This window comes from Mustela erminea, chromosome 9 (assembly GCF_009829155.1).
Source record: "Mustela erminea isolate mMusErm1 chromosome 9, mMusErm1.Pri, whole genome shotgun sequence".
Taxonomy (NCBI): domain Eukaryota; kingdom Metazoa; phylum Chordata; class Mammalia; order Carnivora; family Mustelidae; genus Mustela; species Mustela erminea.
This window is the reverse complement of record NC_045622.1, coordinates 106120523-106146569: the sequence shown is the minus strand read 5'-3', so window position 1 is coordinate 106146569 and position 26047 is coordinate 106120523. Positions and strand designations below refer to the sequence as shown.

The window sequence follows — 26047 nt, the reverse complement described above, 5'->3', positions numbered from 1 at the left end:
GGGTGGGAGCGGCCTGGACCCTGGGCCCCCGGGAGGAGCCCCGCGCCACCCCCCACCCCGGCGACCGGCGGGAGGTGGGCTGAGAGTGACGCTGTCTCCAATTCCCTCTCACCTCCCGCGCCCGCTCCAGGCATTCCCCTGCATCTCCACCGGCGTTTTTGGTGAGTTGGGGGCGGTGCGTGGAGGGGGGGAGGTGTGGAAGGGGGCGGAGCGGGGCTAGGAAGTGGGTGGGCCCAGACGCTGGAAGGGACCCGGGCCGACGGGGGAAAGGGGTGGAGTTGGGCGGGTCCCAAGGGGGTGAGGGGGCGGGCCAGACCCTGGACTCACTCCAGCCCGGCGGGGTCCCCAGGCTATCCCAACGAGGCAGCGGCGGAGGTAGTGCTGGCCACGCTGCGCGAGTGGCTGGAGCAACACAAGGACAAGGTGAGTCCTGGGCCCGGTCCAGGGGATCAGACAGGGGTGAGGGGGGTGCACCCCGGCTCCGCTAACCAGCCCTCGATGCAGCCCCTCCCCTTCCCTCGGACCAGTTTGCTCTCCTGAGCCCGGGCGGGGGCGGTGAAGCGCGGTGAACCGCGAAGCTTCGGTGAAGGGTCTGTGGGCACCTCCCCCACCCCCAGGAGCAAGGCAGGTGAAAACCTGCAGCGGTGGGGACAGCAGTGAGGCCAGGCAGCCTGGGTGCGGGTGGCCCCCGCCAAGGCTAAGCCGGTCCTGGCGCAGGTGGACCGGCTCATCATCTGCGTGTTCCTGGAGAAGGACGAGAGCATCTACCTGCAGCGGCTCCCCCACTACTTCCCCGTGGGTGAGTAGCGCCCCCCTCCCCGCCCCCCCCCCCCCGCGCCCTCGCTGGCTCCACCCCACCCCCAGCCACCCAGGCAGGCTCTCACTGTCCTCTGCCTTCCAGCCTAACCACCGGCCGCCCACCCTGCCCAGGACCGGTAAGCAGGGCCTGGCCCACCACGTGGCTGCCCACTAACCTGCCCACTAACACAGGGGCTCACTCCCTGCCCCCCACTCACCCCCACGCAGGAAAGCCAGGAGGGCCGCCTGGGAGGCTGGGGGAAGCCCAGGGCCCCCACTCCCTGACCATTCTGCTCTGCCCACAGACTCGCCGGGGCCTGCTGGACCTCGCTCCCAGCTCTAAGAGGTCCCTGAAGGCTGCAGCTGGGCCTGGGCCCCACCCCCCAGCCTCTTCTTTCCCTCAGCACCTCCCCTTTCTCCCAGCAACCCCCACCCCCAGGCTTCTAATAAAGACCACCCCTGTTGCAGCAGGCCTCCTGTCTGAGTGCTGGCTGGGGAAGGAGGCTGCAGCCCAGAGGTGCGGATGAGTGGCTCTGGCTTAACAGGGTGGCGAGAGCGCTTGGTGAGCCGGGCGGGCGGAGGCACGGGCTGGACGGCAGAGGTGGGCGGCAGCACTTAACATTTATTGAGGGCCTGCCCCCAAGGAGCTCACAGCCTGGGGGCCAAGAGCCCACATGTGCTGGGCTGGAGGAAGAGAAGAGGTAAAGGCAAAAAGGCAGGCGATGCAGAGACACCGTGGCCCAAGCAAAGGGGGTGCAAAGCAGGCACAGGCAGGGGGAGAGGTGGGGAGAACGGCGCCTGGCAAAGCCCTGCCTCGACCTCAGGACCACGGACCAAGCGCCGGCTTGAAGGCTGCCCCTCCCCAGCCAGGTGGGTACCATTTGCGGGGTCCATGGGGGTGCCCGAGCCTCACCACCTGTCCTGAGCCGGGCCCCACAGTTTCAGTCCTCTCCGGGGCTGGGCCAGGCAGACCCCCGAGGGGAGGGCGGCCCTGAGCAGGACAGCTTGGTGGAGTCAGGGCCTAGGAGGGAGCAGCCTGAAGCTTGGGCTAGCCCAAGTCCTAGGTCCCTGGGCAAGGCCCCAAAGAACCTCCCAGATTCTCGTGGAAGCCCCTGAGCCAGCTAAGGAGAGGAAGGGAGGCCTGGGTGCCTGAAGGGAAGGAAGCAGGTAACCAGGAGGGGTCCCCAAGAGGCCTAGGCCCCTCAAAACTCCTGGTGGGGGGGCTCGGGTGTGGACAGGGGGCGGCAGGGGGACAGCCAGACACACAGCGGCCAGGCAGGCAGCAGCAGAGCAGGGACACGCACACACGCGGCTCACCACCAGCATCCCCTTTAATAAAACGTGGAAGGTTGCGTGATGGGGCAGGGGGAGGGGGGAGTGAAATATGACCATTTACAACCACAGAAGACCTCTGTACATGTCTAGCGCCTGGCAGAGGGGAGGGCAGGCGGGGCCGTGGCACGCCGGGGCCGGCCCTATTTGTAGAGGATATCGTAGTGTCCTGGCCGGTAGAGGAGGTACACCTTGGGCTCAGAGCCCTCGGGGAAGATGTGCGGGTTGGTGGTGCCGCCCTCGCCGCGGTCCATGTACTCCACCTGGATGGAGACGCTGAGGGCCTGCGCCAGCGCGATGATGTGGATGTGGTCGCTCTCCTTGCACATGGGCTCCACCTCCTGCAGCACAGGCAGGGCGGGGTGGGGTGGTCAGAGCCCGGGGGCGGGGGACCCTGCCCCCCCCCCGTGCCCCTCCCCCGCCCCACGGCCAGAGGGAAAGGAGGGGGGCAGCACCTGCTGGCAGAACTCCTTAACCGTCCGCCCGCCCTCGATGAAGTGCTCGAAGAACTTGCTCTCCCGCTGCAGGTAGCCAGACGTGAGCAGCCGCAAGTACACCACCAGGTAGTCCGACGTGCTCTGGTCGTTGAAGGAGGCCAGCAGGTCGGCCACGGAGGTCTGCTTCTCCACCTGCTCGATCAGGTCCATGAACTGCCGCCCGAGAGACACAGAGGGCACGGCGGAGGAGAGGGGTCAGCCCCGCCGCGGCCGGGTCACCCCACCGCCACCCCGGCCGGGAGGGCGATGGGGCTATGGCTGGGCTCACCGTGTTGTGGAAATCCTCGATTGTGAACTCAGTGAAGCCCTGGGACACCAGGTCCTCTTTGCTCTTGGCAGACACCGCCTTAAACCTAGGGGGAGGGGGCAAGGGAGGCTGGCATGGGCTCACGGGGCAGCAGCAAGGCTGGCCCAGAGCTGGGGCACCGGCCAAGGCTGGCAGGGGGGCACAGGGGTGCAGCTCAGCACGGAACACCAAAGCAGGAGCCCAGCCTTAGGGCCTGAGCTGGGGGCTGCACCTCCTAGGCCCCAAGAGTGGGAGGGAGCCCCGGGCGGCCCTTCCTGGAACTCCCACTGTGCCCAGACGCCCACCCGCCTCACCGCTGCAATTCCTTGCTGTCGTCTAGCAGCGCCTCCAAGTGCGAGAATCCGAAAGCTCGGTAGAAGCAGTTTCCATCAGGCCTGGTCTTGCGGATGTAGGAGTACTTTTTGTGGAGATCCTGCAAAGAGGCAGCACCCCCACCCCACCCCCAGGCTGGTCAACACCAGGCCAGAACCAGGGTAGGCCAAGGGAACACCCCCCATCCTTGTCCTTGACAGAGGTCACACCACAGCAGGGCCAACGGAGCTCCCAGCAGCCACCTGCCATCCTTGGCCACTGACTCCGGCGATGGGAGTCGGATGGGAGACCCACTGGCTGGAGCCCCAGCAGCCTCAGGACCCCAGAACTTAGGCACACACTGACTGCTGGGCATCCGGGCGTCGTCACCAGCCCCTGGGCCTGCCGGGCAACTGGGCCCAAGGGTCGTTTCTTCCTGAAAATGGCCAGACGAATCCGTGCTGGTCGAACACGGTTTTTCCAGAGAGCGGTCTTTCAAATCATGTGAGTCAAGGGCAAAAAAATTAGGATGCGGGTCCAGGGCTGGGCTCCACACGGCAATCCCCGCCTGGAGAACAGCCTCCCCGGTCTCCTCCACCCGGCGCTGCCTGATCACAGGCCCCTGCTCAGGGCCAGCTCTGCTTTCCTCCCGTCACGCGACGCCACTGCCTCCGTCTGACCGACCTCCCCACACACGTGGGCCACTGAGGCTGCCAGGCCTCCCTCCCCTGGGCCATCTCACGCCTGCTCCATTCGCTCCATTCACTTTAACCCCCCCCCTTCCCAGTGACCTCGCTTTCTTCCTGAGGACTTTCACCGAGAACCCCTGAGCCCCGGGACACCCGCCGCAGCCTTCTCTCCTGCTCCCCGGAGGGGCTGAAGCTCCCCCAGCAGCCCCCTGGTCCACCTCAGAGCCGGTCCCCTCCCTTGGGCTCAAGGACATTGTTCCAGGAAGCGCCCCCTCCCTCCTGCATCACCCATTTCCCTCTCCCTACTGGTTTAGACTCAACCTACAAATATAAGGCTGGTTCTTGCTTAAAGAAAAAAAAATCCTCTGCTTCACGCGAACGAACTCCTCTCCAGCTACCACCCCATTTCTCTCCTTTACACTGAAACTGCTCTGGACGTCGTCGGCGCCCACAGTCCCCACTGCTCTCCTGCGAACTTGATCCAAGCAGGCTTTCACTCTAGTCAAGGCCACACCTGCCCTTTCAATCCAAGGGCCAAGCCCACTCCTCCCCAGACTGGCTGCTCACAGCCTTTGCCACGAGGGTGGGGGAAACGCCCCCCGTCACGTGATCCATCCACCCACCGCCCCACCCCTCCTCGTCCAGCCTGTCCCGTGCACAGCACACAGGTCCTAGCCTCCCCGTGTCTTCCTTGTCTTTTCACCTTGTCAAGGCCGCTACCAAACTACACAAGACAGCACACAGCACGCGCCACCTGCACACACACCCTCCCGCTGCAGTGGCTGCATGGGATGGCAGCGGGGGGTTGGGGGGGGCGCGGCACGCGTCACCCCACTAGGGCCTGGGACAGAGTCACTCATCCCTCACCATTGCTGCTCCCGGGATTCCAACAGCCACAAATGTAACTCCCCGCCTGCCCCGTCTCGACCCTTGACTCCCAACCTCGTGCCTCACCTGCTTGTCCTGTCTGGGCTGCCCAACCCCACGGGCCCATCCTGACCCCCACGGGCCCATCCTGGGGGCCCCTCACCTCAGAGCCCACCCTGGGGGGGCAACTGCGAGGCGCGGCCCCTTGGCTGTTCTAGCCAAAACCTATCACCACCGCCAGCACCCCCCACCCCCAATCCAACACAGATCCAAAGGCTTCAATCCACCAAGTCTCCTGTCGGCAGCTTCTCGCGACCCTCAGGCACTCCTCCCACCCCCACTCCCACCTCCAGGCCGCCTCCCAGGTGTCCCTGCTCCAGCAGCCAGAGGAACCAGAGAAACCTGTGAACACTCCTCCTCTCCCTGGCCCCGGGCCGGCTCCCAGCCCTGTCCTGCTCCCCCGCCACACCTCAGCCCGGCCCTGGCCTGCCCCACTCCGCCCAGCGCCCACAGCCTGCTCCCCGGCTGCTCCCAGGATATCACGCCAACGCCACCCTCTCGGCTCGGCCCTCCACCTGACCTCCCACTCCCTCTCTCCTTTCCCGGCTATACTTGTCTCCAGAGCGCTCACCGCCTTCTGCCATCGACACCCGAAGTCCCTCTGCCTGATTCCGTCTTCCCACTGGGACACACGAGCTTTGTGGGGGCAGGAGCGAGTCAGCTCCTCACTCTGCTGCCAGTACCCAGACCAGTGCCCGGCCCCCAGCACGTGCTCACAAACGGTCAGTTACAGCACACAATGCACACGAAGAGCCCAGATTGTTGTAGCTATTGGAAAAGCTACTAGAATCATCCCAAGCACTTGCCCCGTGCCAGGCCCTTTGCGGCCAGCTAGTGTCCACTGCCCTAAACCCTCACAGAGGAGCAGAGGCGCCCACGTCTGCTTGGGTTCTGCTGTGCAGGCTGAGGACCCTCCCGGCACAGAGTAGGGGTGTCACCAGCACTAGGGCAGACCTCCCGCACAGACCACGCACAGTGGACACTCAAACATTTGCTGAATGACTCCGCGGGAAGAACAACAGAGGCTCCAAGAAATTCAGTGCCGAAATTCACACAGCCAAAAGTGAAGCCAGAACTTGAATCCTGATCTATCAGGGCCCAAAGCCAGTGCCGTCAGCTCTCCATAGTCCTCTTGGGTAAATCACACTCTGAGCCGGGGGTCAGAGTAGACCACAGGCCCCACACCACAGGATCTGGCCTGCAGGTGTGCTGTTTGGGCCACAGAACATTTTACATTTGAATTAGCTGCCTTCTGTTAGAAGTAGGAGATTCACATCAAAATCATTATTTCTGGATTGTTTTGGAAAAACAAATCCAGAAACAATAGAGTGATAGGCATGGACACTCCTATTTGCCCTGGGGGCTTCTGCTAGAGCTGCGGTACCGTCTACCACCTTCCCTGGCCACTTTCCATCACCAAGCTCCCTGGCCCCTGATGTGCATAACCCTAAAGGCCCCTCCCTTCAGGAGGAAGGCTTGAAGCATCTCTGATCTTGGGGCGGCGATGGGGGTAGGGAGATTTACTAAACCCTCAAGCTGTGCCCACCGGATACTATTTACACACACTCACTGTGTGGGCTCCCAAGGAGAGCGAGTGGTTAAGGGTCTCACCTCAGGCTGTGAGAGAGCTGGGCCTTGCACAGGTCCACAGGCCCCTGTGCCCCACTGCTGGCTAGCGCTCCACAAGATCCCAGAGACAGGCAGCAGGAAGTGCCTCTGCCAGGACCCGCCTCTCCCAGCCGCTCAGCCCCCTGGCGAGCAGCAGGAGACCTCAGCTCCTACCCAGCCTGCACCAGGCCCCACAGGCCTCAACAACCACCCCATGAGCAGATGCTTGCTTCATTCTGATCGCACAGCAGGATTCCACAGCTCAGAGACACTGAAGGACCTGCCGAGGACACAGCTGCTGCACGGCAGAGTCAGGCTGGCAATCGAGGTCTTTCTGATTCCTGAGCCCGCACACTTGAGAACGGGCAAGCAGAGGGCTCCCCCAACACACAACCCTCTCTGAGGCCAGGCCAGCAAGGAGCGGGTCTGAAGCAGACACACTCCTACCCCCGCAGCCAGGCTCCCACCTTGATCTTCTGTTGATAGATGTTGTCATCCTCAGCATATTCCTTGTACAGGACCGAAAGTTCCAGCCGCTCCGAGACCAGGGGGTTCTGCACAGCTATCTGCAGGGGGAAGGAAATCCATCACGCTCTGGCACGCAGATGGAGTGACCCACACCTAACGGCCAGAACACCTAAAGGAGGAGAGCTAAAGCAATCACCCAGTGCCACAATGACACCCCCCATCCTGTCCCTCCCCAAGATATCCAGAACCTAGCACAGCTTGGAGAGGAGGAGGCTTCCACAGCAGAGATAAGTAACAGGCCTCAGGCCCAGGCTATGCTTCCCCACAACAGGGCCAATGGCCACAGCCCCTCACCTCTTGCTGAATTCGGTCCTGCTGAGCCATGATGGCTTCATCATAAGCAAGACAGTTAACACCTGGAAGAAGGAAGCAAGCCAAGGATTACCGTGGGCCCTAGCTCTCTCCATGCCAGGCAGCTGGGCCAGTGACAAGCAGCCAGGACCAGGAAGGGCAGGCCTGGAATCTGCAAGTCTGCATTTCACACACTGCTCTACCCCGATGGTGTGATCTTGGCCAAGTCCCTTCCCTCCCAGGCCCTCGTTTTCTCATCTTTAAAATGAAAGGGCAAAGATGTGTTCTGCCCCGAGGTGTACTCATTCAGCTCTAAACACCCCCTCCCCCGACCCTCACTTTCTAACATCAATTCCCAGCAGCCCAAGAATGCTTTGGGGCCAGGCAGGGTCTCTTGGGGAAAGTAAGATGAGGAGGCAGAGTTCCGGGCCGGAGGACAGCTTCCCATAAGCCTGCACTTTAGTCCATCACACCCTTCCGCCTTCTGTTGTGCTGGGTTTTCTTAATGCCCCTTTTACAAATACCAAACGCAGACAGGCGAAATAACCTGTCCAAGGTCATAACTAGCAAAGGCCTGAGCGCAAACCCAGGTGTGCCTAATTCTAAAGTCTGAGCTCCTTACCACAGTATTTCCTCTGCTACCTCGCTGCAGAGGCCTTTCCTCGGCTGGAAAGCGGGGCTACCACCACCTTTCTCCCCTCATGGAAGTGTCAAGAGGGAAAGGGGGGTACCCTGAAGGCACACTGGTAAGTGTTCATCAGTGAACCTGTGGATCCCACCCTCAACAGCCACTGGTGAGAAGCCAGAAGACCTGAATTCTGGTCCCTCTCTCGTGTGATCCCGAGCAAGTCCCTGCCAGGGGCCTGCGTCTCCCAGCATTCAGTCTCTCCAGTGTGCGGTTAGAAGTGGGTGTGTGTGCGCTAAATGATTTTTAAGACCAATCCTTTCGGGCCTGGGCATCCCGGATCCTCAGTGGGGCCCTGACCCGTCCCTTACGCGGCCCTGCAACACGGCAGTCTCTCCCACTCAATTGACCTACTCGGTCCCCGCGGCCTAACCGTGGGTGAAAAGAGAGAGGGCGGCACCGTTTTTGAAAGGTCCCCCTCCAGAGGTCTAAGAAAACAATGCCCAGGCAGGCGGAAAGGGGCTGCAAAGCCAGAAGAGGGGGCTCTACCGGAAACGAAGGCTGCAGTCCTCAGGGACACGCACGGCGGCCGCCCGCAGCCCCCGGCCGCCCGCAGCATCCCGAGCGGCCCGCCCAGTCCTTTGTGCTCCGCGGCCCGGCGTAACTCGACGCCCTGCCGGGCGCGGGCTGCTCTGGAGAAGGCGGGCTGCCAGGGCCCGGCCTATAGGCCCCGGCCCGACTGCAAGGACTGGGACGGGAGGGCTGGGGACCCGGGAGCCCGGCGGCCTGCGCGGAGGGGCTGGGCGGGGGGCGGGGCGGCTCAGGCCCCGCCCCGGGAGCTCGCGGAGGGAAAGAGCCGCGGGCCTGGGCCCGCCCCGCTCGCTCGCTCGACCGCCGGCCCGGCGGGCCGAGGGTCGCGGCGGCGGCTCCTTCCATTGTGAGGGGGAGGGGAGGCGGTGGCGGTGGAAGAAAGGGCCGTCCGTGAGTTTCGCCTCCGGCCGCCGGCGGCCCCGTGCCCAGCCTCCTCGGGAACCGGCGACCCGGCATCGCCCCTGTTAGCCCGGGCCGGGTGGTCCTCCCCGGGTCAGTACCTTCGGAGTCGCTGCCGAGCGGCTCCTGCTTCTGCTGCTGAGGTTCCTCCGCCGCCATCTTTAAACAGCGCCGCACTGCCGACCGCTTCCGGGTTAGCAGTTGCCCTCCTCCCGGAAGGGAGCCCCTCCTCGTGGCCCCTCCTTGGCAACGCCCCTAGCGACGGGATCCCCTCGGGCGCAGTCACCTGTGGGGCTCGCAGTCAGGTGCGGCTGCCGCCCCGCCCACCCTCCAGCCGCACTCTTGCTGGTCTCCATCTTCCCGTTGCCCGACGTTCCCGACGGCAAGAGCCTCCCGGAGGCAATTCAGGTTTCTTTGCACTGGAGTTCGAAGCGCGGACTGTGTTACCGAGATGAGTGGGAAGGTGAGGTTAAAATCACCGGAGGCAGCGGTGCTGCTGCGGACCCCGGAACTCCTGGCACCGCCTGCAGTGGGGAGAGCCTGGCGGAGGGTCGTGCTAACGTGGGAGCCCCGCTTCTGAGCGGACGTCGGTGTCCCGTTCCGGCGGGGAGAACGTCCCTTACGGTCAAGGCCAAAGTCTTGGAACCTAACTTTGGACTCCGTGCCTCTCTGGTTAGGAGAAAAGCAGAGTCCCCCCTCCTCTTTTTGAGTTGATAAAAATGGAAAACATTAGTGGTTGCCAGAAGTTAAGGGAAGGGTTGGGAGGCCGGAGGGAAGTGGTTGTGATTGTAAAACGGATGCAGGAGCGATGGAAATGGAGATGTTCTAGAAATGGTGGAAATGGAAATGTTCTAGATTTTATTTTTAAGTAATCTCTACACCCAATGTGGGGTTCAGACCCACAACCAGAGATTCAGAGACTCTACCCCCAAGACAGGTATTGAACTCTCCACCTGGAGATCAGGAGTTGCATGGTCTACCTACTGAGCCAACCAGGTGCCCCTGAAATGTTCTGTATCCTTACAGTGTACGAATACTCTGGTATGTGCTGTCCAGTAGTTTTGCGGGATTTAGCAATGGCGGAAACTGGGTAAAGAGCACACAGGATGTCTCTGTGTAGCCTATTAAAACTGCCTGTGAATTGGGGCGCCTGGGTGGCTCAGTCGGTTGGGTGGCTGCCTTCCGCTCAGGTCATGATCCGAAGGGTCCTGGAATCGAGTCCCACATTGAGCTCCTTGCTCAGCGGGGAGCCTGCTTCTCCCTCTCCCTCGGCCTGCCTCTCTGTCTTCTTGTACTATCTGTCAAATCAATAAATAAAATCTTTTTTTAAAATTGCCTGTGAATTACCCAAAAATAAGTTTAGGAGCAGCAAGGGTGGGGTGCCTGGCTGGCTTAATCTGTAGAACGTGCAGCTCTTGATTTTGGGGTCGTGAGCTCAAGCCCCATATTGGGGATAGAGTTTACTTTAAAAAAAAAAAAAAGTGGCAGGTCTTAGATGCTAAAGATGCTATTGTTTAGAGAAATTAGTTTGTGGCTCAGTTTCCCAAATTCTTCGTGACATTTCAGCAGTGTCTGAGCGCGGGGAGGAGGCTGTGCCTGAGTCCCAAGCAGACCCCTCAGTCTGTGGCTGTGCAGGAGTGGAATATGACCAAATATTCTCATGAGCTACACCCAGTCCTGGGGTAGGTGCAGCCAGATTTGTATTCCAGCAGCATTGCAAACTACTATTTATTGGATCATTGAGCCTTGGGGTTGCTTCAAAGCTCAAGAAAGCAAAGTGTCCACCCTGTTTGGACCGGTTTTCCCCATTTTGACACCGAAATCTGGAACTGCCAGTGAGCTCTCCAGTTAGCAGAACTGGTATTCCCCAAGGAGGAGCTAAGAGAGTTGATGACAGCCACATGATTTCTATTTGGCTTTTCAAAATCTTGAAAACGAAAACTACGTTAAGACCACTCCGCCTCTACACCTTCATATTTTGACTAGGGCATCCGTGGGGCAGACAGGGACACGAGGGAGCTGGGGTTGGGACTAACGGTCAGGGCAGGAAACAGCTGCTCTGACAAGTGAGAAGGAAAGCGAGTTGTGACCCAATGCTAGAGCCCAGCCAGGCTGCCAACACCAAGTAAACACCTCCCTCCCCGGGGGTGGGTGTCGGGCTTAAAAAACAGACCTGGGCGGCTCAGTCAGTTAAGCGTCTGCCTGTGGCCTGGGTGGTGATCCCAGGGTCCTGGATCGAATCCCACTTGGGGTTCCTTGCTCAGCGGGGAGCCTGCTTCTCTCTCACTGCCTGCTGCTCTCCCTGTATGTGCTCGCTGTCTCTCTGACAAATGCGTGGATTAAAAAAAAAAAAAACCCAGACTTGTCCCTTCAGTATATAAATGGACCTGTAAACAAGGGTCCTCTTAACCTGCTGCCCAGCCCTATCCCTCTTAGGCAGAATGGTTCGGAGGGGCACCTGGCCAGCTCAGTTGGTGGAGGGTAACATTCTTAATCTCAGGGTAGAGGGTTTGAGCCCCATACTGGGTGTAAAGATGATTATTAAAAAATAAAATCTTGGGGCGCCTGGGTGGCTCAGTGGCTTAAAGCCTATGCCTTCGGCTCAGGTCATGATCCCAGAGTTGGGATCCAGCCCCGCATCAGGCTGTCTGCTCAGCAGGGAGCCTGCTTCCCCATCTCTCTCTGCCTACTCATGTTCTCTGTCTGTCAAATAAATAAATAAAATCTTTAAAATAAAATAAAATAAAATCTTTAAAAAAAGGACACCTGAGTGGCTCAGTCAGTTAAGTGTCTGCCTTCGGCTCACGTCACAATCGTGGGCCCTTGGGATCGAGCCCCACATTTGGGCTCTGTGCTCAGTGGGGAGTCGGCTTTTCCCTCTGCCTCTGCTCCTCCCCCCTGCTCATACTCTCTTTCTTGCTCTCTCTCAAAAAAATAAAATCTTAAAAAAAAAAATTAAAATATTTAAAAAACAAAAGGGGGGGGTAGGAAATGGCCAGAGGGAGGTTTTGGCTCTCAAATCGAGCCCAGGATGGCTAACTTTCACCCTGATCTTCTGTATGCTGATTTATGTGGCAGTTAATAACTGTTCTCTTACCCTCATTCTGCCTCTTCTATTACTTTTACCATTTTAGGGTTTTGATTCCCTGTCCCGAAGCATCTAGAATCCCACTGCACATTCGCAGGGGTCACTGGTGGAGCTCTGGGCATATATCTCTCCCTCCCCGTTTGCCCCTCCCAAATGGAGCAGCACCGACGGCCATGACTAAATTTTGCAACAAAACAGGCAGCGCTGGCACTTGGGTTCCGACTGCTGTTGAAAACAGTCACAAAGGTGACAGGCAGCAGAGGACTTTATTTTCCACTGCACTGACACGACAGGTGCCTCTTCAGAGCCCCGCGGGCACCCCCTGCTTCCATGTCTCATGGGCGCTATCAGGGGCACAGAGAGGAGACTCCGTACCGGGACCCAGACTAAAAGCTCAGCCCCAGAGACAGAGTTTACGAACAGCACAGAGGCTGTAGGAGACAGCTTTCCAGAAGAAAACCTTCAGGGTGGGCCAAAGACGAGGGCTTGGTGGCCCTTCCCAGGGCCAGCTTGGGAGTCGGGCATCTATTGGAATGGGGGGACCCAGACCCCAGGTGGACCGTGGCAGCTCTCGCCCCAGGAACCCATGATGGTCCACAGGCAGCCCGCTCCAAAGTCATGGTCTAGGAAGGCCTTGGTGCAGAGGCCAGGCCGGCGAGGCTGGGCAGGGGCTGTAGTTTGAGGCGGCTGGCTGGGCGGACACTCGCCGGCAGGATTCAGACCACCTGAGGCAAAAAGCAAGCAGAGGAGGGGTGGAGATGGCAGAGAGAAAGCCCCCCACTGCCCTCCTCCCCCACCCACAATAACCCTCACTCCTCACTGGGGCAAACCCCTCACATCCCTGAGCACCTCTGTCCGTTCAGGATCCGATGCCCCAGAGCCGGCCCCTCCCCGGAGCTCCTCATAGTCCGAGAAGGCTGCAAGAGCTTCCCTGTTGCTGCCGTAAGAAATCACCACCAATTTAGTGGCTTAAAATGACACGAATGTTTAACTTCACATAAAGTTCCTGAGGTCAGAGCTCTGGTATGGGTCTCAGCAGATGGAAGTCAAGGAATCTGCAGGTGGCGTTTCCTTCTGGAAGCTCTGAGAACCTGCTTCTACTCAGGCAGGCAGAGCCAGTTCCCTGCGCCTGTACGACTGAGGTCCCCTGTTCTTGCTGGCTATAACCTGAGGGCTGTCCCCAGCTCCCAGAGGCCACTGCATCTCTGAACTCATGACCCACTTTCACTGTCTTCAAACCCAACCACCATGGGCAGAGTCCTCGGGGGGCAGGGGGCATCTCTTGAGATATCCGTCATCTGCTGTTCTTCTTGTCTCAAGGACTCCTGTGGTCATGCTGGGCCTGCGGGATCATCTCCCATTTCAACAAGCTTACCAGGAATCACATCTGTCAAGTCCCAGGATGAGGACACGGACATCTCTGAAGGGGCATTATTCTGCCCGCCACATTGCTGTTCCTTTACAATCATGGAAACAGGCTCAGAGAGGCCAGATGACTTGCTCAAGGTCATATAAGAAATGGCCAAGCCAGGCCTCAAACCCAGGCCTGCTGACTCTCAATACACTTTTCTTGACTTTCTAGCATCTACGAGGGCAGCCTCCCTCAGCCCCATGTGCCCTCCAGGGCAGACACCTACACCTCCAGGCTTGGGATCTAACACACACCCACACTGACTGATTAAATGCTATTTGGGAGCACAAGGAGTCTTGTTTTCTCGGCAGGGAATGGACCCAGGGCCCCAGTTTGGTTAGGAACAGTGAAAGGTGGCCAGATGTCAGACCTGGTGGCCACACTGAACACCAAGGGGAGGATGGGGTTCAAGCGTGACAGGTGATTTGCACCCCCACACTCTCCTCCAGCCCCACGTCTGCTGCAGGACTCAGCCAGCAGAGGAACAGGAACCAGAGTTGCTGAAGGGATCGCTGAGGACCTTCTCAGACGCAGACTCTGGAGGACGTGGCCCTGACCACTGGCTTCCCACCAACCTGAGCAGTGGCTTGAGATGCACAGCTTTGGGCTGAAGTTGTCGCTCCGCGTTCCACAGGCACAAAAATGGGGGGACACCCGGTAGGAAGTCTTGGCAGGCCGTGCGGTTACCATAGAAACGCTCTTCTGGTGTCACATCGTTTCGCAGCAGCTTCATGGCCTCTTCTGTGCCCACAACAAACCCGAGCCAACCAAGACCCAAGTAGCTCGGAACCCTCTGCTCAGGAAGCGTGACCAGGAAAGCCTCCCAGAGTGAGGCGTGAGACGGAAGCCCCCCAGTTGTTCTGGAGGGGATCGCCATCCCCGCCCAGACAAGGGCTCCTGAGGTCCCCGTGGGTGACCGTGGACGCCCCGCGCTCAGCTAATGGATCGTCCCCCTTCCCTGGTCAGTGGCCCAACACGCACAACCTCTGGGCCCTCTAACTCCAGACAACAAAGTCTGGTTTGTGTGGAAGGAAAGCCTTTTAGGAAGCAGGCCACCAACTCCCCACCCCTCAGGGAAGCAAGCATGGGCAGGAGTCGGGTGCTGGGTCCCGAGGGCGACACTCGGGCTCGTGAGCATCAGAGACCGAACGAAAAGGCCAGGAAAGACTAGCCGAGCGAGGGGGGGCAGGAGCCACACTCAGCTTCTGTTAGCAGATGCCAGGACACACAAGCCCCTCGGAAGAAGGGTCGGGGGGCTGTGTGCGGGCACCCGGGGCCTAAAGTCAGCCACACACTCGCGCCTCAGATCCACAGGAGACACTGAACCTGTCTGTTGAATCACTCAGCGCACCCCAGCAGAGCTGCGGCGGCCTCCACAGGTCTGAGCGCTCTTTCCAGACGCGTGCAGTCTTTATTCCGGCTCAGTGTGGAGCGCTTCCCAGGCCCCACCCCAGCAGGGAGACACCCACAGCCAGCACAGGGTCACCGAGGAAGGGCGCTGGGAATGGAGGAGCGGCAGAGGCCCCAAGCCGAGAAAGGGAAGAGACAGGGAAGCAGGCAGGGAATGAGGAAGCCAGTCAGCCCACGGGCATTTGTGGACAAGGGACTAAAAGGCGCCTTGGGGCTGACATGAAAAAGCAAGATACGCCGCAACGCCTCCATCTACGAAGGACAAGCAGCTCCGGAGAAATGGCTGGAGCCCCTGGCCAAGGAGCAAAGCGGAGGCTGGCCCCACGCGCAGGGCTTCCAGCTGCAGGGCCGGCCCCGGGGAGCAGGGCAGACACACAGATGGACGCACAGCACCGTCTTGAGCTTGGCACACGCAAGAGAGCCAGAGGGGACAAGCAAGGGGGGTTGCCCCATGACAACAGGAGCATGTGTCCTCCCCAGAAGCCAGAAAGCACTCAAACACAGGAAAGCAGGCAAAGGAAGCAGCACTCCCAGGCAGCCGGAACGGCTGAGCACGCAGGACCTCCCACAGGACCGCCGGCCAGCAGGGACAGCCGGCGGGCCGGGCCTCCTTCTCCACACCCCCGCCCAGCAGCAGCCTCAGCTGAAGTGTGCAGGCAGGAGCCCAGGCCAACCGCACACTGAGTTTCGGAAGCAAGGTTTAAGTGGACTTTATTGTCACAAGGAGGGCCCTACCCAGAAGGGCCTCAGATCGATATACGTGGTCCCAGGATGTCACCATGGAGAAATGGAAAGGTCATGACTGAGGAAGAGGTCACTGTAACTGAAGGACATGATCCGGCCGGGAATGCAGCAGACATGATCAGGAGAGGCCGGGGTGGTCAGGTCACAGGGTGAGGGACAGGACAGCCCCCTTCACTCCCGCTTCTTGTAGCTGTCCAGATGCGACAGGACCCAACCCGATGGCAGGAGGCAACACAGGAAGCAGGCGGTGAGCCCAACAGCGACATCCTACAGAGCACAAGAAAGAAGGAACCCACAGAATAAGGACTCCCCCAGGCTTCCCGTAGTCTGAGCAGTCTTCCCAGGCAGCAGAAAGCCCCTTTTAGGGGCGCCTGGGTGGCTCAGTTGTTAAGCATCTGCCTTCGGCTCAGGTCATGATCCCAGCATCGTGGGACCAAGCCCCATAGCGGGCTCCCTCTCCGACTCCCCATACTTGTGTTCCCTCACTCGTTATTTCTGTCATAAATAAATAAAATCTTTAAATAAATAAATAAATAAAGCCCCTTTCAGGGAGTCAGGATTCCGGCTCCAGAGGAGGGACACAGCAGATCCAAGGCCTACTCTAGGCCTTGAGGTAAAGGGTCAGATATGGGGGTGGGGAGCAGCCTGGGTTAGGATCCACAGAACAATCAATCCACCATGAGATGATAAAGTGAAGGGACAGAAACAAGGATTTAAACCTGTTTGGTTGGGGCGCCTGGGTGGCTCAGTGGGTTAAGCCGCTGCCTTTGGCTCAGGTCATGATCTCAGGGTCCTGGGATCGAGTTCCGCATCGGGCTCTCTGCTCAGCAGGGAGCCTGCTTCCCTCTCTCTCTCTCTACCTGCCTCTCCATCTACTTGTGATCTCTGTCTGTCAAATAAATAAATAAAATCTTTTTTAAAAAAATAAATAAATAAATAAACCTGTTTGGTTTATTGGGATCCAGGAACCTTGCACAGGCTGATAAGGTAAAATGTACTTCCCCTTCTTTGCCTTAAAATAACCCCATCTCTTCTGGGTGCTTGGCTACCTCAGTCAGTGAAGCATGAAGTTCTTGATTTCAGGGTTAGAAGTTCAAGCCCCACACCGGGTGTAGAGATTACTTAAAAATAAAAAATAAAATCTTAAACAAAAAACCCCAAAAGAACCCCTCTCCTCCAATCTCCTTTCCAGGACTGCTATTCAACCTTTGAAGCTGGGGACAAAAGACTTTTCACAGCCACCTCCATATTCCCCACAGCAGTTAAGATCACAGCACAAGTTGGTGGTTAGACCTGAGTTCAAATTACTACTTTGCTACTGGAGGTTTGACTTCTGACAACTGAAGACAGTGCTCCTAGATTTCCGATCCCTCAACCAGGAACTAGAAAGGATGGCCCTTTGTTCTCAGGGTCCCAGGGACGGGCGCAGCAGTCTTGCTAGTGCCCAGCATGCCCCAGGCGCTCAGCAGACGCCAGATGCAATTAGGGTCACTACCATTTCTTCAATCACAGAGCTCTTCGGCCTCTGATCCTCACAGGGGCCCGCCGACTTGGATTCTCAAGACTGGCATTCAAGGTCGAGTTCCGCCGCGGAGGCAAATGCATAAAAGTGCCAAACAGGTGAAAGTTATTTAGGGTTAAACTCTCCCACATTTCTGGAAATTACCAAGACCCACCTTCCCTAATAATGAACAGCGGCAACAACCATCATCGTCGCTGACAGTCATCAGGCACCCCCAGTAAATGATAAGGCTTAGAGAGAGGGCTAAGGGCTCGAGACTGCGCAGCGCGTAAGCGACAGGAATGTGACTGGCAGGATCTGACCCGAGATCCTGGGGTTGACTGATCCCCGACTGTTGCCGGGCACTGTCCCTCTCGTTCACGCCCTCCAGACACGCCCGAGCCAGCATTGCCGCCCCCCGCTAGGCTGCGGTACCAGACCCGCCAGCCCCGAACTCGCCGCAGGACCCCAGTCTGGCCCGCTCCATCTCCCGTGCCCTTCCCGCCCCTCTCCTCACCATGGTCCCGAGCTCCTCCCGCGGCGGCTTGGAATGCATCTGGGCACGCTGCACCGGGAGCCTCCGGGTGAGACCCGTCAGGCCCCTCAGCAGCTGCACCGCGGGCAAAGACATAGCTGCACGGAACGACTACGGACTGCAGCCCGCAGCAGCCCAAGGTCGGGAAGTCAAAATGGCCGTGCGGGACGGAAATTCCGGCTGCGGAGAGGCCGGAAAAGAGCGGCCCGGAAGTCTCCCGGAAATGACGCGGAGACACACCTCCCGCCCCGCCCCCGTCATTTTTTGGCGCGTTCCTCGAAAGAGCCAATCGACGCCATCCCACCAACGATGGGCGGGGCACGGAGGGGCGTTTCTTTCAGTCATGTTCCCCCCTCCAATGTCAGTTGAGTGACACCAGAACCACCCAATCACATACCCAGAAATGAGGCGGCATTCCTGACTCCTCCCTCCATTCATACTCTTAAGTCCCTCTATTCAGAAATTCTCCTTCTCCGCCAGGCCTCCGTTATTTCTGGTTGGACCCCCGACACCAACCTTGTAACTGAATTCTCATGTTACCCTTTCCGATTCCAGTCTCCATGAAGTGGCAACCGGTCTCTCATCCCCTTCCTTTTTTCCTTCCTGGCTCCCTCCCTTCTCATCTTTTTTAAATATATATATTTTAAGATTTTATTTATTTGACAGGCAGAGATCACAAGTAGGCAGAGAGGCAGGCAGAGAGAGAGGAGGAAGCAGGCTCCCCGCTGAACAGAGAGCCCAATGCGCTGGGTTCGATCCCAGGAACCTGGGATCATGACCTGAGACAAAGGCAGAGAGTTTAACCCACTGAGCCACCCAGGCGCCCCAATTTTTTTTTTTTTTTTTGACAGAGAGAGAGAGAGAGATCACAAGTAGGCAGGCGGGGGGGGGGGGCAGGCTCCCCGCTGAACAGAGAGCCCGACGCGGGTCTCGATCCTAGGACCCTGAGACCATGACCCGAGCTGAAGGCAGAGGCACCCCCCTTCTTTTTTAAACATAAATCTAACCAAGTCATACACTTACTTAAAAAACCTTCAGTAGCTCCCCACTGCTAGACAAAATCCCAATTCCTGGATATCAATGTCCAGCCTCATTTCTACTTACTCGACACCTTCCTCCTTGCTCTCTGATCCTCTCCACCCCCAAGCCTTTGCTTCTTTGTATCTTAAGTTCTACCTAGAACACTTTTCACTTAGCTAGCCTTCCTCTTTCAAGTCAACTCCTACTTCCATGACTCTACTTACTGATACAGTTTATCATATGTTTTAGATTTTAGATTTCATTTATTTGACAGAGAGAGACCCGGTGAGAGAGGGAACACAAGCAGGGGGTGGGAGAAGGAGAAGCAGACTCCCCACAGAGTGGGAAGCCAGGTGTGGGACTCCGTCCCAGAACCCTGGGATCCCAACCCGAATTGAAGGCAGACACTTAGCCACTGGGCCACCCAGGCGCCTCTATTTGCCATATATTTACTAGTCCCTACGTCTGCCAGGAACTGTTGCAGACAAGGTGGACAAGGACTCCTTTATCACAGAACTGACATTCCAGCGGGGAGAGATGGACAATAAACAAGCACTTAATGAGAAGCTATCCAAAGTGCTCTGATGTGTTAGGAAGTGGCAGGGAGGGTGGCAGTGCATCAGGAAGCCTGTGCCACCTTTGTGCCCAGCAGCCCCTATTAAGCACTACCCACAGAGTCAGTCTCTGTCCTTAGATTGGGGGCCACAAAAGCAGAACATGTGTCTGGTTTGCCACTGTTCCCAAAGAGGCTGGCACACGTCACGAGGGAATTGCTATTATTTCAAATTTAATTTTTGATTTTTTTTTTTAACAAATGCGGAAATAAGCTTAGAGACCTGGGTGATCTGATCTGCTCAGGATAACACAGCTACAGGCTGCCTCGCCAGGATTCCAGGGCAGGTCTATCTGCTCCAAAACCCATGCTTTTAATGGTCACATAAGCTACTGCAGAGGGAGTTTCCAGAAGTTCCAGTTTGGACATCATGGGCAATGGCATCAAAGACTCTGGCAGGGGGTGGAGATGGGGTAGGGTGAGATGGCAAGATGAGGCAGGGAAACTGAGGGCTCCATTTTATTTTTATTTATTTATTAATTTTTATTTGACAGAGAGAGAGAGAGATCACAAGTAGGCAGAGAGAGAGGAGGGGAAGCAGGCTCCCTGCTGAGCAGAGCTGGATTCCAGGACCCAGAGATAATGACCTGAGCTGAAGGCAGAGGTTCAACCCACTGAGCCACCCAGGTGCCCCTTATTTTATTTTTAATTAATTAGTTACCTCTATTTTTTACAAGGGACTTTATTTTATTTATTTAAGAGGAGAGTGACAGATGGGGGCGCCTGGGTGGCTCAGTGGGTTAAAGCCTCTGCCTTCAGCTCAGGTCATGATCTCAGGGTCCTGGGATGGAGCCCCGCATCAGGCTCTCTGCTTAGCAGGGAACCTGCTTCCTTTCCTCTCTCTGTGCCTGCCTCTCTGCCTGCTTGAGGTCTCTGTCTGTCAAACAAATAAAATCTTTAACAAAAAAAAAGAGGAGAGCGACAGAGAGAACATGAGCATGTGCAAAGGGCAAGGCAAGGGAGAAGCAAACTGTCTGCTGAGCAGGGAGCCCCACTCGGGGCTCTATCCCAGGATCCTGAAACCAGGACCTGAGCCAAAGGCAGACACTCAACTAACTGAGCCACCCAGGTGCCCCAAGCGACTTCATTTTAGAACAGCTGTGTCTTGGGTACTGGGCTGGGTTGGTCTGTAGAGCATGCAACTCTTGCTTTCAGGTATGTGAGTTCATGCCCCACATTGGGTGCAGAGTTTACTTAAAATCTATATATTAAAAAAAAAAAAAATAGAATGGCTCTGTCTCTGCTGTTTTTCTTTTCCTCTAGGCCCCATTTCTGAATAAGCCAAAGAACCTGTTCCCACTTCAAGGGGGAAGCAAGGAAGTGAATCATCCTCTGAGTTTTGTCCTAGGTCCAAACACCTGGTAACGCCTAAGAGCCAGATCCCAAACACGTTCCAGGCCATTAGCTTCCAACCAACCCTGGCTGACACTGGCATCAATACCCCCACCTTCAGTAATTTATGGATAATACCTACTATTCGCTCGACGCTAGCCTGTGATCGGAGCCTACCCCAGGTTCCTGGAGGGACACGTACCCTAGACCCCTTCCCGGTACAAGTCCCTATCCCCAGCGATGCTGAAACTTACTCTCCTTTCCCTTCCAAGTTCTCCCAGACACTCCATCTGCCAGTCTCTAGCTGTCACTTACACTGCTCAATAAACTGTTTCCAGTTTCTCTGGCTCGTGTTTGGTTTCTCTCCTGTGTGAAGCTGAGGCCCCTCTTGGCTGGTTATGGGCGATCCCTGCCCTGGGTCTTTGGACCCAGCCTGCCTGCATCAGAGGGACTGGGAAGACAAGGGCTGTGGAGGAGAAACTTCAGCCCCAGAGGGGCAGGGAGTGTGTGTCGGGGTGGGGGAGGCTCACAGAAAGGTAGCAGCAGACCCAGAGTGCCCCCAACAGACTGTGCCTGAACTTCTGGAGGAACGGGCTCCCAGGCCCTGAGCTACCCAGGACCCTTCTCCACTCCTCCCCTCCTCCTCCTTCTCCCCTTCCTGACAATTGTGACATCCCTGCGGTCTGGGCCCCGCCCCGCCCCCTAGCTACCAGGCCCCTTTCCCTCACACTGCCTGGGCCTTGGCAAACAGCCCAAGACAGATGCTTCCAAACTGCGCCCCCCACCACCACCTCCATCCCAAGAGGCACAGCCTAGGGGCATCAGACACTGGTGGCTGTCTGTCACTGAAAGGAAGGAAGGGCAGGGACCTCCCTGCTGCCCTCCTGGCTTTGTCCTTCTGCCAAAGCAGTAATGCCCAGATTAGAGCACAGCCAGGCAGGAGGCCCAGAGACTTTAGGGCAGGCCTTTCTGGGGTTCCCTGGGTTACTCCCTGGGGAGCCACACATTCTCTGGCAGGAGGCAAAGGAGAGGTTTCTGTGCTCTGTTCCCCAGCTCTCCTGATCGCCCTGGTGATCCGGCTTCTCTCAGAAGTTGAGCAAGGAAGAGCCAGGTGGGGCGTGAGGGCCGCCCCTGAAGTCTACAAACCCCAGGGCAGGTTTGCACCTGGGTCTGCCTTTCGGATTCTTACCAACGGGACCTGTCCCCCAAGCCAGGGACAGCCCGGTGTGGTGCACCGATACAGCAAAACAGCACGGAGCAGAACCCCAAGAGAGCACACTACAGCCACAGACAGCAGAGGAGTCCCACAGACGTGCTGGGGGGCAGAAGAGGCCGTGCTAGACCGCTGAGGACTGCGTGGTCCCCCGCAAACAAAGGGCAGCAGCGGGGGAGGGGAGCAGATGTCAGGTGGGGGGACTCCTGGGGGGAGGAGGGCGGGCACAGGATCCCCCAGAGGCGCGCAGGTGACAAAATCGTGTTCACTGCGATGATTCCATCACGAGTGTGGCTGTCTGTTCACGTCTTATGCAAATTTCTGTTTGTCTGCGACACTTCAGTTTAAAAAGTTCAGAACAGATAAGAAAATGCAAGGAAAACAAATGTGTGATATGATCTCATTGTCATAAAACAGATAAATATCTAGAGAGGTAGGTGCCCAAGGATAAAAGGCTGAGAGGGGACACACACACACACACACACACACTCTCAGAGTCTTGGAAGGCTCTGGCTCTAGCTCTATGGGCATGAGGCCTAGAGGTCCCAGTCTGGGTCCTAGTTCTGATCCCAGGGCCCGGACTGTCTCCCCACTCCCCACTCCCTGAATGGGGCGGTAGGAATAGATCGCAAGCCTTGGGGCTGGATAGGGCCGCTGGTCCCCACTCCTGAGACCAGTGTCACCATCCAGGCCCCAAAGGTCCTGAGGGTCATATATGGGCTGAGGAGATACCAGGTACTGTGAGATACCATCTCACAGCTGCACCCCCCCGCGGCCCCACCAGCCATACAGGCAAGAGAAACACTGGGGACCCCCACCTCGGGCCTGGGACCTTATTCAAGGTGCTGGCCCCACAGCGGCTCTGTCCAAACATGGAACCCATGAGGCCTGGGGAGGGGCTGCCCCCTCAGATGCCCCCTCCCGCAGCACACACCCCTTCCGGAACTCACCGCCTCCCGGAGCACCTAACCCCACCCTGGAGCTGCTAAGAACCTGGCCTAGACTCTCCTCCTGGCATGTGGAGTGGGTGCTAGGCACTGGACCCAGGCCGGGCAGAGGGGAGGGCTACAGGTGAGGGAGTCCCCCCTGCCCCCCGCCAGGGTTCTCACTGAGGACAGCCATAACCTGTCCATAGGCCTGGAAGGCACTGTCCCCCAGGGGTGGGGGGTGGCAGCAGAGGCCTATCCAGAAGGGGCTGTAGGTCTCAAACTAATTTGCTGGGTTACCTAGAGAATGGCCCTTTCCCTTCCTGGTTCCCAGGGGTTCCCCTATCTGCAAAATGGGGGCTTTCCTGCAAAGTCCAGTGGGAGAAAGAGGCAGGAGGTGCTGTCATCACGAGAAGGCGAAGGCTGACAGGGAAACCTAAGCTGGCACTGGTCCAGGCAGGGCAAGGAGTCACGGGGTGGGTGCAGGCAGAGGCCCGGAGGGGCATCTGCTCTTCCTGGGGCACAGCTGCCAGGCGGCTTGGGGAGGGAGAGAGGTGTAGAGCAACAAGGGGGTGCTGCTCTCCCCAGTGGAATGCAGCTGTCCTGCCCAGCACCCCAGGGGGTGGCAGCTGGTTGGAAAGTTTCAGCCACCGCCCCCCCCCCTCCAGGAGCCAAGCCGAGGTTAACCCCTTCCGGCACACAGCCCACAGCCAGCAACCATGTGTGACGGCACTCACGGGCTCCATGCTACAGGCACTCAGGCTTGGTGAAGCCCAGGGGCGCAGGCATGGCAGGGGCTGCCCACTCGCCACGGCTGACAGCCCACAGGCCTCCCGGGAGGACCTCGGCAGGTCCGCAAAGCTGCTCCCGGCTCCATGATATAGATGGGTACCTGGGACCAGAGGAGCCGTGGAGTTGCCAGGCTGGACCACCCCCCAGCACACCCAAGCCCCCCTCCCACTCCCAGCCCCATCTCCCCAGGATGTGCTGGTGGGCCTGCGCCTAAAGGAGCATCCTGCGCTGCTCATGGAGGACTCAGTCAACCTCAAGGCCAAGAGGGAAAAGATGATCCAGGGAAAAGAGGCCTTGACCTTTCTTGCCAAGTCTGTGTGCTGCTGCCATCTGCCTCTGGCTGTAGCCCTGAGGACCAGTGGCACCCGTGGACCCATGGACCCACGGACCCATGGCGGCATAGCCCTGAGGACCTGCGGACCCATGGCAAATGCTCACCTTCATAGGATGAAGATCGCACAGCAGGGACTCCTAGAGCCAGTGGAGGTTTACAGGTTCATCTCTGCTTCCACACGGGCACCTCCAGGAAACGGAAAGCCACGTGTGCACATGTGCTGTGGGAGGGCTCGCTCAGGGGCTGCTCTCCAATCTGGGCGGGTGATGGGGTGCAGAGGGGACTAAGTCTGAGGGGACTAAGCGGGCTGCAGGTTCCGAAGCTGGGACATCCGGTGAGCTCTGGCACAGCCTGCCTCTCCTTGAACCCATCACTCCTTCTTCCCCGTCCAGTTGATGGGGAGATCACATAGGACATCCAGGAAAAGCCGAGGTAGGGAGCCCTACGGTGAGGACCAGAGGGCTTCAGCTGCCTGCCCCGCTCTGGAGAAGAGCTACACAGCTGCCTGACAGATGAGTCATCACTACAGGCCACAGGCACTGCCCACCCACGCCAACACCCTCCTCCAGGTCTCCTTTGCAACAAGCCTGTCTCCTCCACCTTGGCCTTCTCAACAGGCCAGCTTTGTTTCTCTAGGCCAAGCCCTGAGAGGGAAGACAGGGCCTTAAGACCAACAGGGGCCTGGATCCACGAGGCGACCTAGAACTCCATCAGCAAGTGTGGCGCCGACGTCCACAGAGCCCTTTGAGGACCACATCCTGCCCAGGCGCCACCATATACCGGGGCACTGCGGACTGGGCACAGGAAATCACAGTCCCCCGCACCACGAACATCAAGGCGGTTGAACCAACACCTTCAGAATCTGGTAGCGGAAATCACCGGGCAATCATGGTTGCTTCCACTGGCAAAACACAGTCCTTTTCAGACCAGCTCATGCCCTGAGTGAAAGGGCAGACTTCTGTGGGGTTGGTGCCTTTTGCTCTGTCAGCTCGCCGGTGTGTCACCCCGTACCACTGGAGAAGCAGCTTCTGTTGCAGCTGCAGGGAGGGCTCCATCACTGGAAGACCAAAGAGGGGTCCAGGCCCCTCAAAGAGGTGGGCACAGACCCCAGGCAGCAGGGACCAAGGAGGGGTCCCATACTCTTCCAATCCTGCCCATTTGCTGTGACAAGCGGATGTCATTCTGAGGAATTCCTGGCTGGGATTAAAGCAGCCTGCAAGGAACAAAGAACATGGGCGGGAGGATGGCGGGGACAGAATTTTGTCACATGGGAAATCTGTTGTATGATTAGCCCGGTGAAATGCTCTCTCCCTAAGGGTTGTGATGCCTCTCTTGCTGCTCCCAAGATAAGACAATAGCACAAGCCATCCCCAGGAGGAAGGACACTTGGGGACGGCTGGTCTCACCCATAGGGACACCCACCAAACAGTTGTTAACCCTGCTCCCCCTTCCCCAGATCAGGGCCCTGCCTGAGCACAATACCCATGGCCTGGGGCTCCCCCAGCCTCCTCCTTCCCCCCAACTCCTAGCAGATAGGATCACCAAGCAGAAGCCTGGGGAGGCTGGCCCCCCCAGTGTCCACAGGAAGCGCTTCTGAACCCCAGAAGCCCTGGCCTAGCTTACTTCCTGCCTCTCCTCCCAGCTCACCCAGGGCCAAGGACTGGCAAGAGTCTGCCCGGGAGAAGCTGCGTGGCCCCGTCTGTCACATGCCAGGGGCTGAGCCTCTCCCAGCTCCTAACTTTCCTGTCCTGTCAGGCCTGACCAGTTACCCTTCCTCTGAGCCTTTTTCTTTTGTGAGTGGAGGGAAGAGGGCTTTGGAATCTTTTTAAGAGAAGAGGAATATTCGGAGTAAGCCGATAGTGTAAAAGGGAGGAAAGAAACACCAACACTCTCAATCTAGTGAACTCCCACACAAGTGCACACACATTTAGCCAAAGATGTCAAATGTTGCAAAGCCTGGTTTGGGACTCTGTCCAAGATGCAAAGCAGGCAACCCTTTTAAGACTTCTGACCCCCACCCAGGGCCAGTGGGAAGTGGCACAAACATTCCCCCCTCTGACCGTTCGCCGCAGACACCCTCAAGGTTCCTCAAGCCAAGGCTTCTTTCGCAGCAAGGGGCATGGGGCCTCACAGCTTCGTGCCTCCCAGGGTTTCGGCCCAACGATGGGACAGTGTGACGGCCCGGGGTGTCCCCTGAGACCACACTGGCCATGGCACCCCAGTATTAGGACACGATCCCAGCAGC

The 26047-nt window shown here is 58.1% G+C and overlaps 3 protein-coding genes across 3 annotated transcripts in view; 1 reads left to right on the top strand and 2 right to left on the bottom strand.

The window, feature by feature from the left end:
- Positions 1 to 1265, top strand: part of MACROD1 (mono-ADP ribosylhydrolase 1) — a 141533-nt gene extending 140268 nt beyond the window's left edge. The window contains 4 exon segments of the mRNA XM_032357164.1: positions 131 to 161; positions 350 to 423; positions 718 to 799; positions 1104 to 1265. Coding sequence (XP_032213055.1) covers positions 131 to 161; positions 350 to 423; positions 718 to 799; positions 1104 to 1141 — 225 coding nt within the window. The 3' untranslated portion in view covers positions 1142 to 1265.
- Positions 1266 to 2035: 770 nt separating this feature from the next.
- On the bottom strand, positions 2036 to 9115 carry OTUB1 (OTU deubiquitinase, ubiquitin aldehyde binding 1). Its single transcript, XM_032357168.1, has 7 exons — positions 8985 to 9115; positions 7272 to 7333; positions 6917 to 7015; positions 3228 to 3346; positions 2896 to 2980; positions 2586 to 2780; positions 2036 to 2471 (listed from the first exon to the last, which is right to left on the bottom strand). The coding sequence occupies exons 1-7, from the start codon at positions 9040 to 9042 to the stop codon at positions 2274 to 2276; spliced, it is 816 nt and encodes a 271-aa protein (XP_032213059.1). The 5' UTR covers positions 9043 to 9115; the 3' UTR covers positions 2036 to 2273.
- Positions 9116 to 15486: 6371 nt separating this feature from the next.
- On the bottom strand, positions 15487 to 17775 carry LOC116599277 (cytochrome c oxidase subunit 8A, mitochondrial). The gene is made up of 2 exons (XM_032359074.1): positions 17555 to 17775; positions 15487 to 15803 (listed from the first exon to the last, which is right to left on the bottom strand). The coding sequence occupies exons 1-2, from the start codon at positions 17666 to 17668 to the stop codon at positions 15708 to 15710; spliced, it is 210 nt and encodes a 69-aa protein (XP_032214965.1). The 5' UTR covers positions 17669 to 17775; the 3' UTR covers positions 15487 to 15707.
- Between the last annotated feature and the right edge of the window lie 8272 nt (positions 17776 to 26047).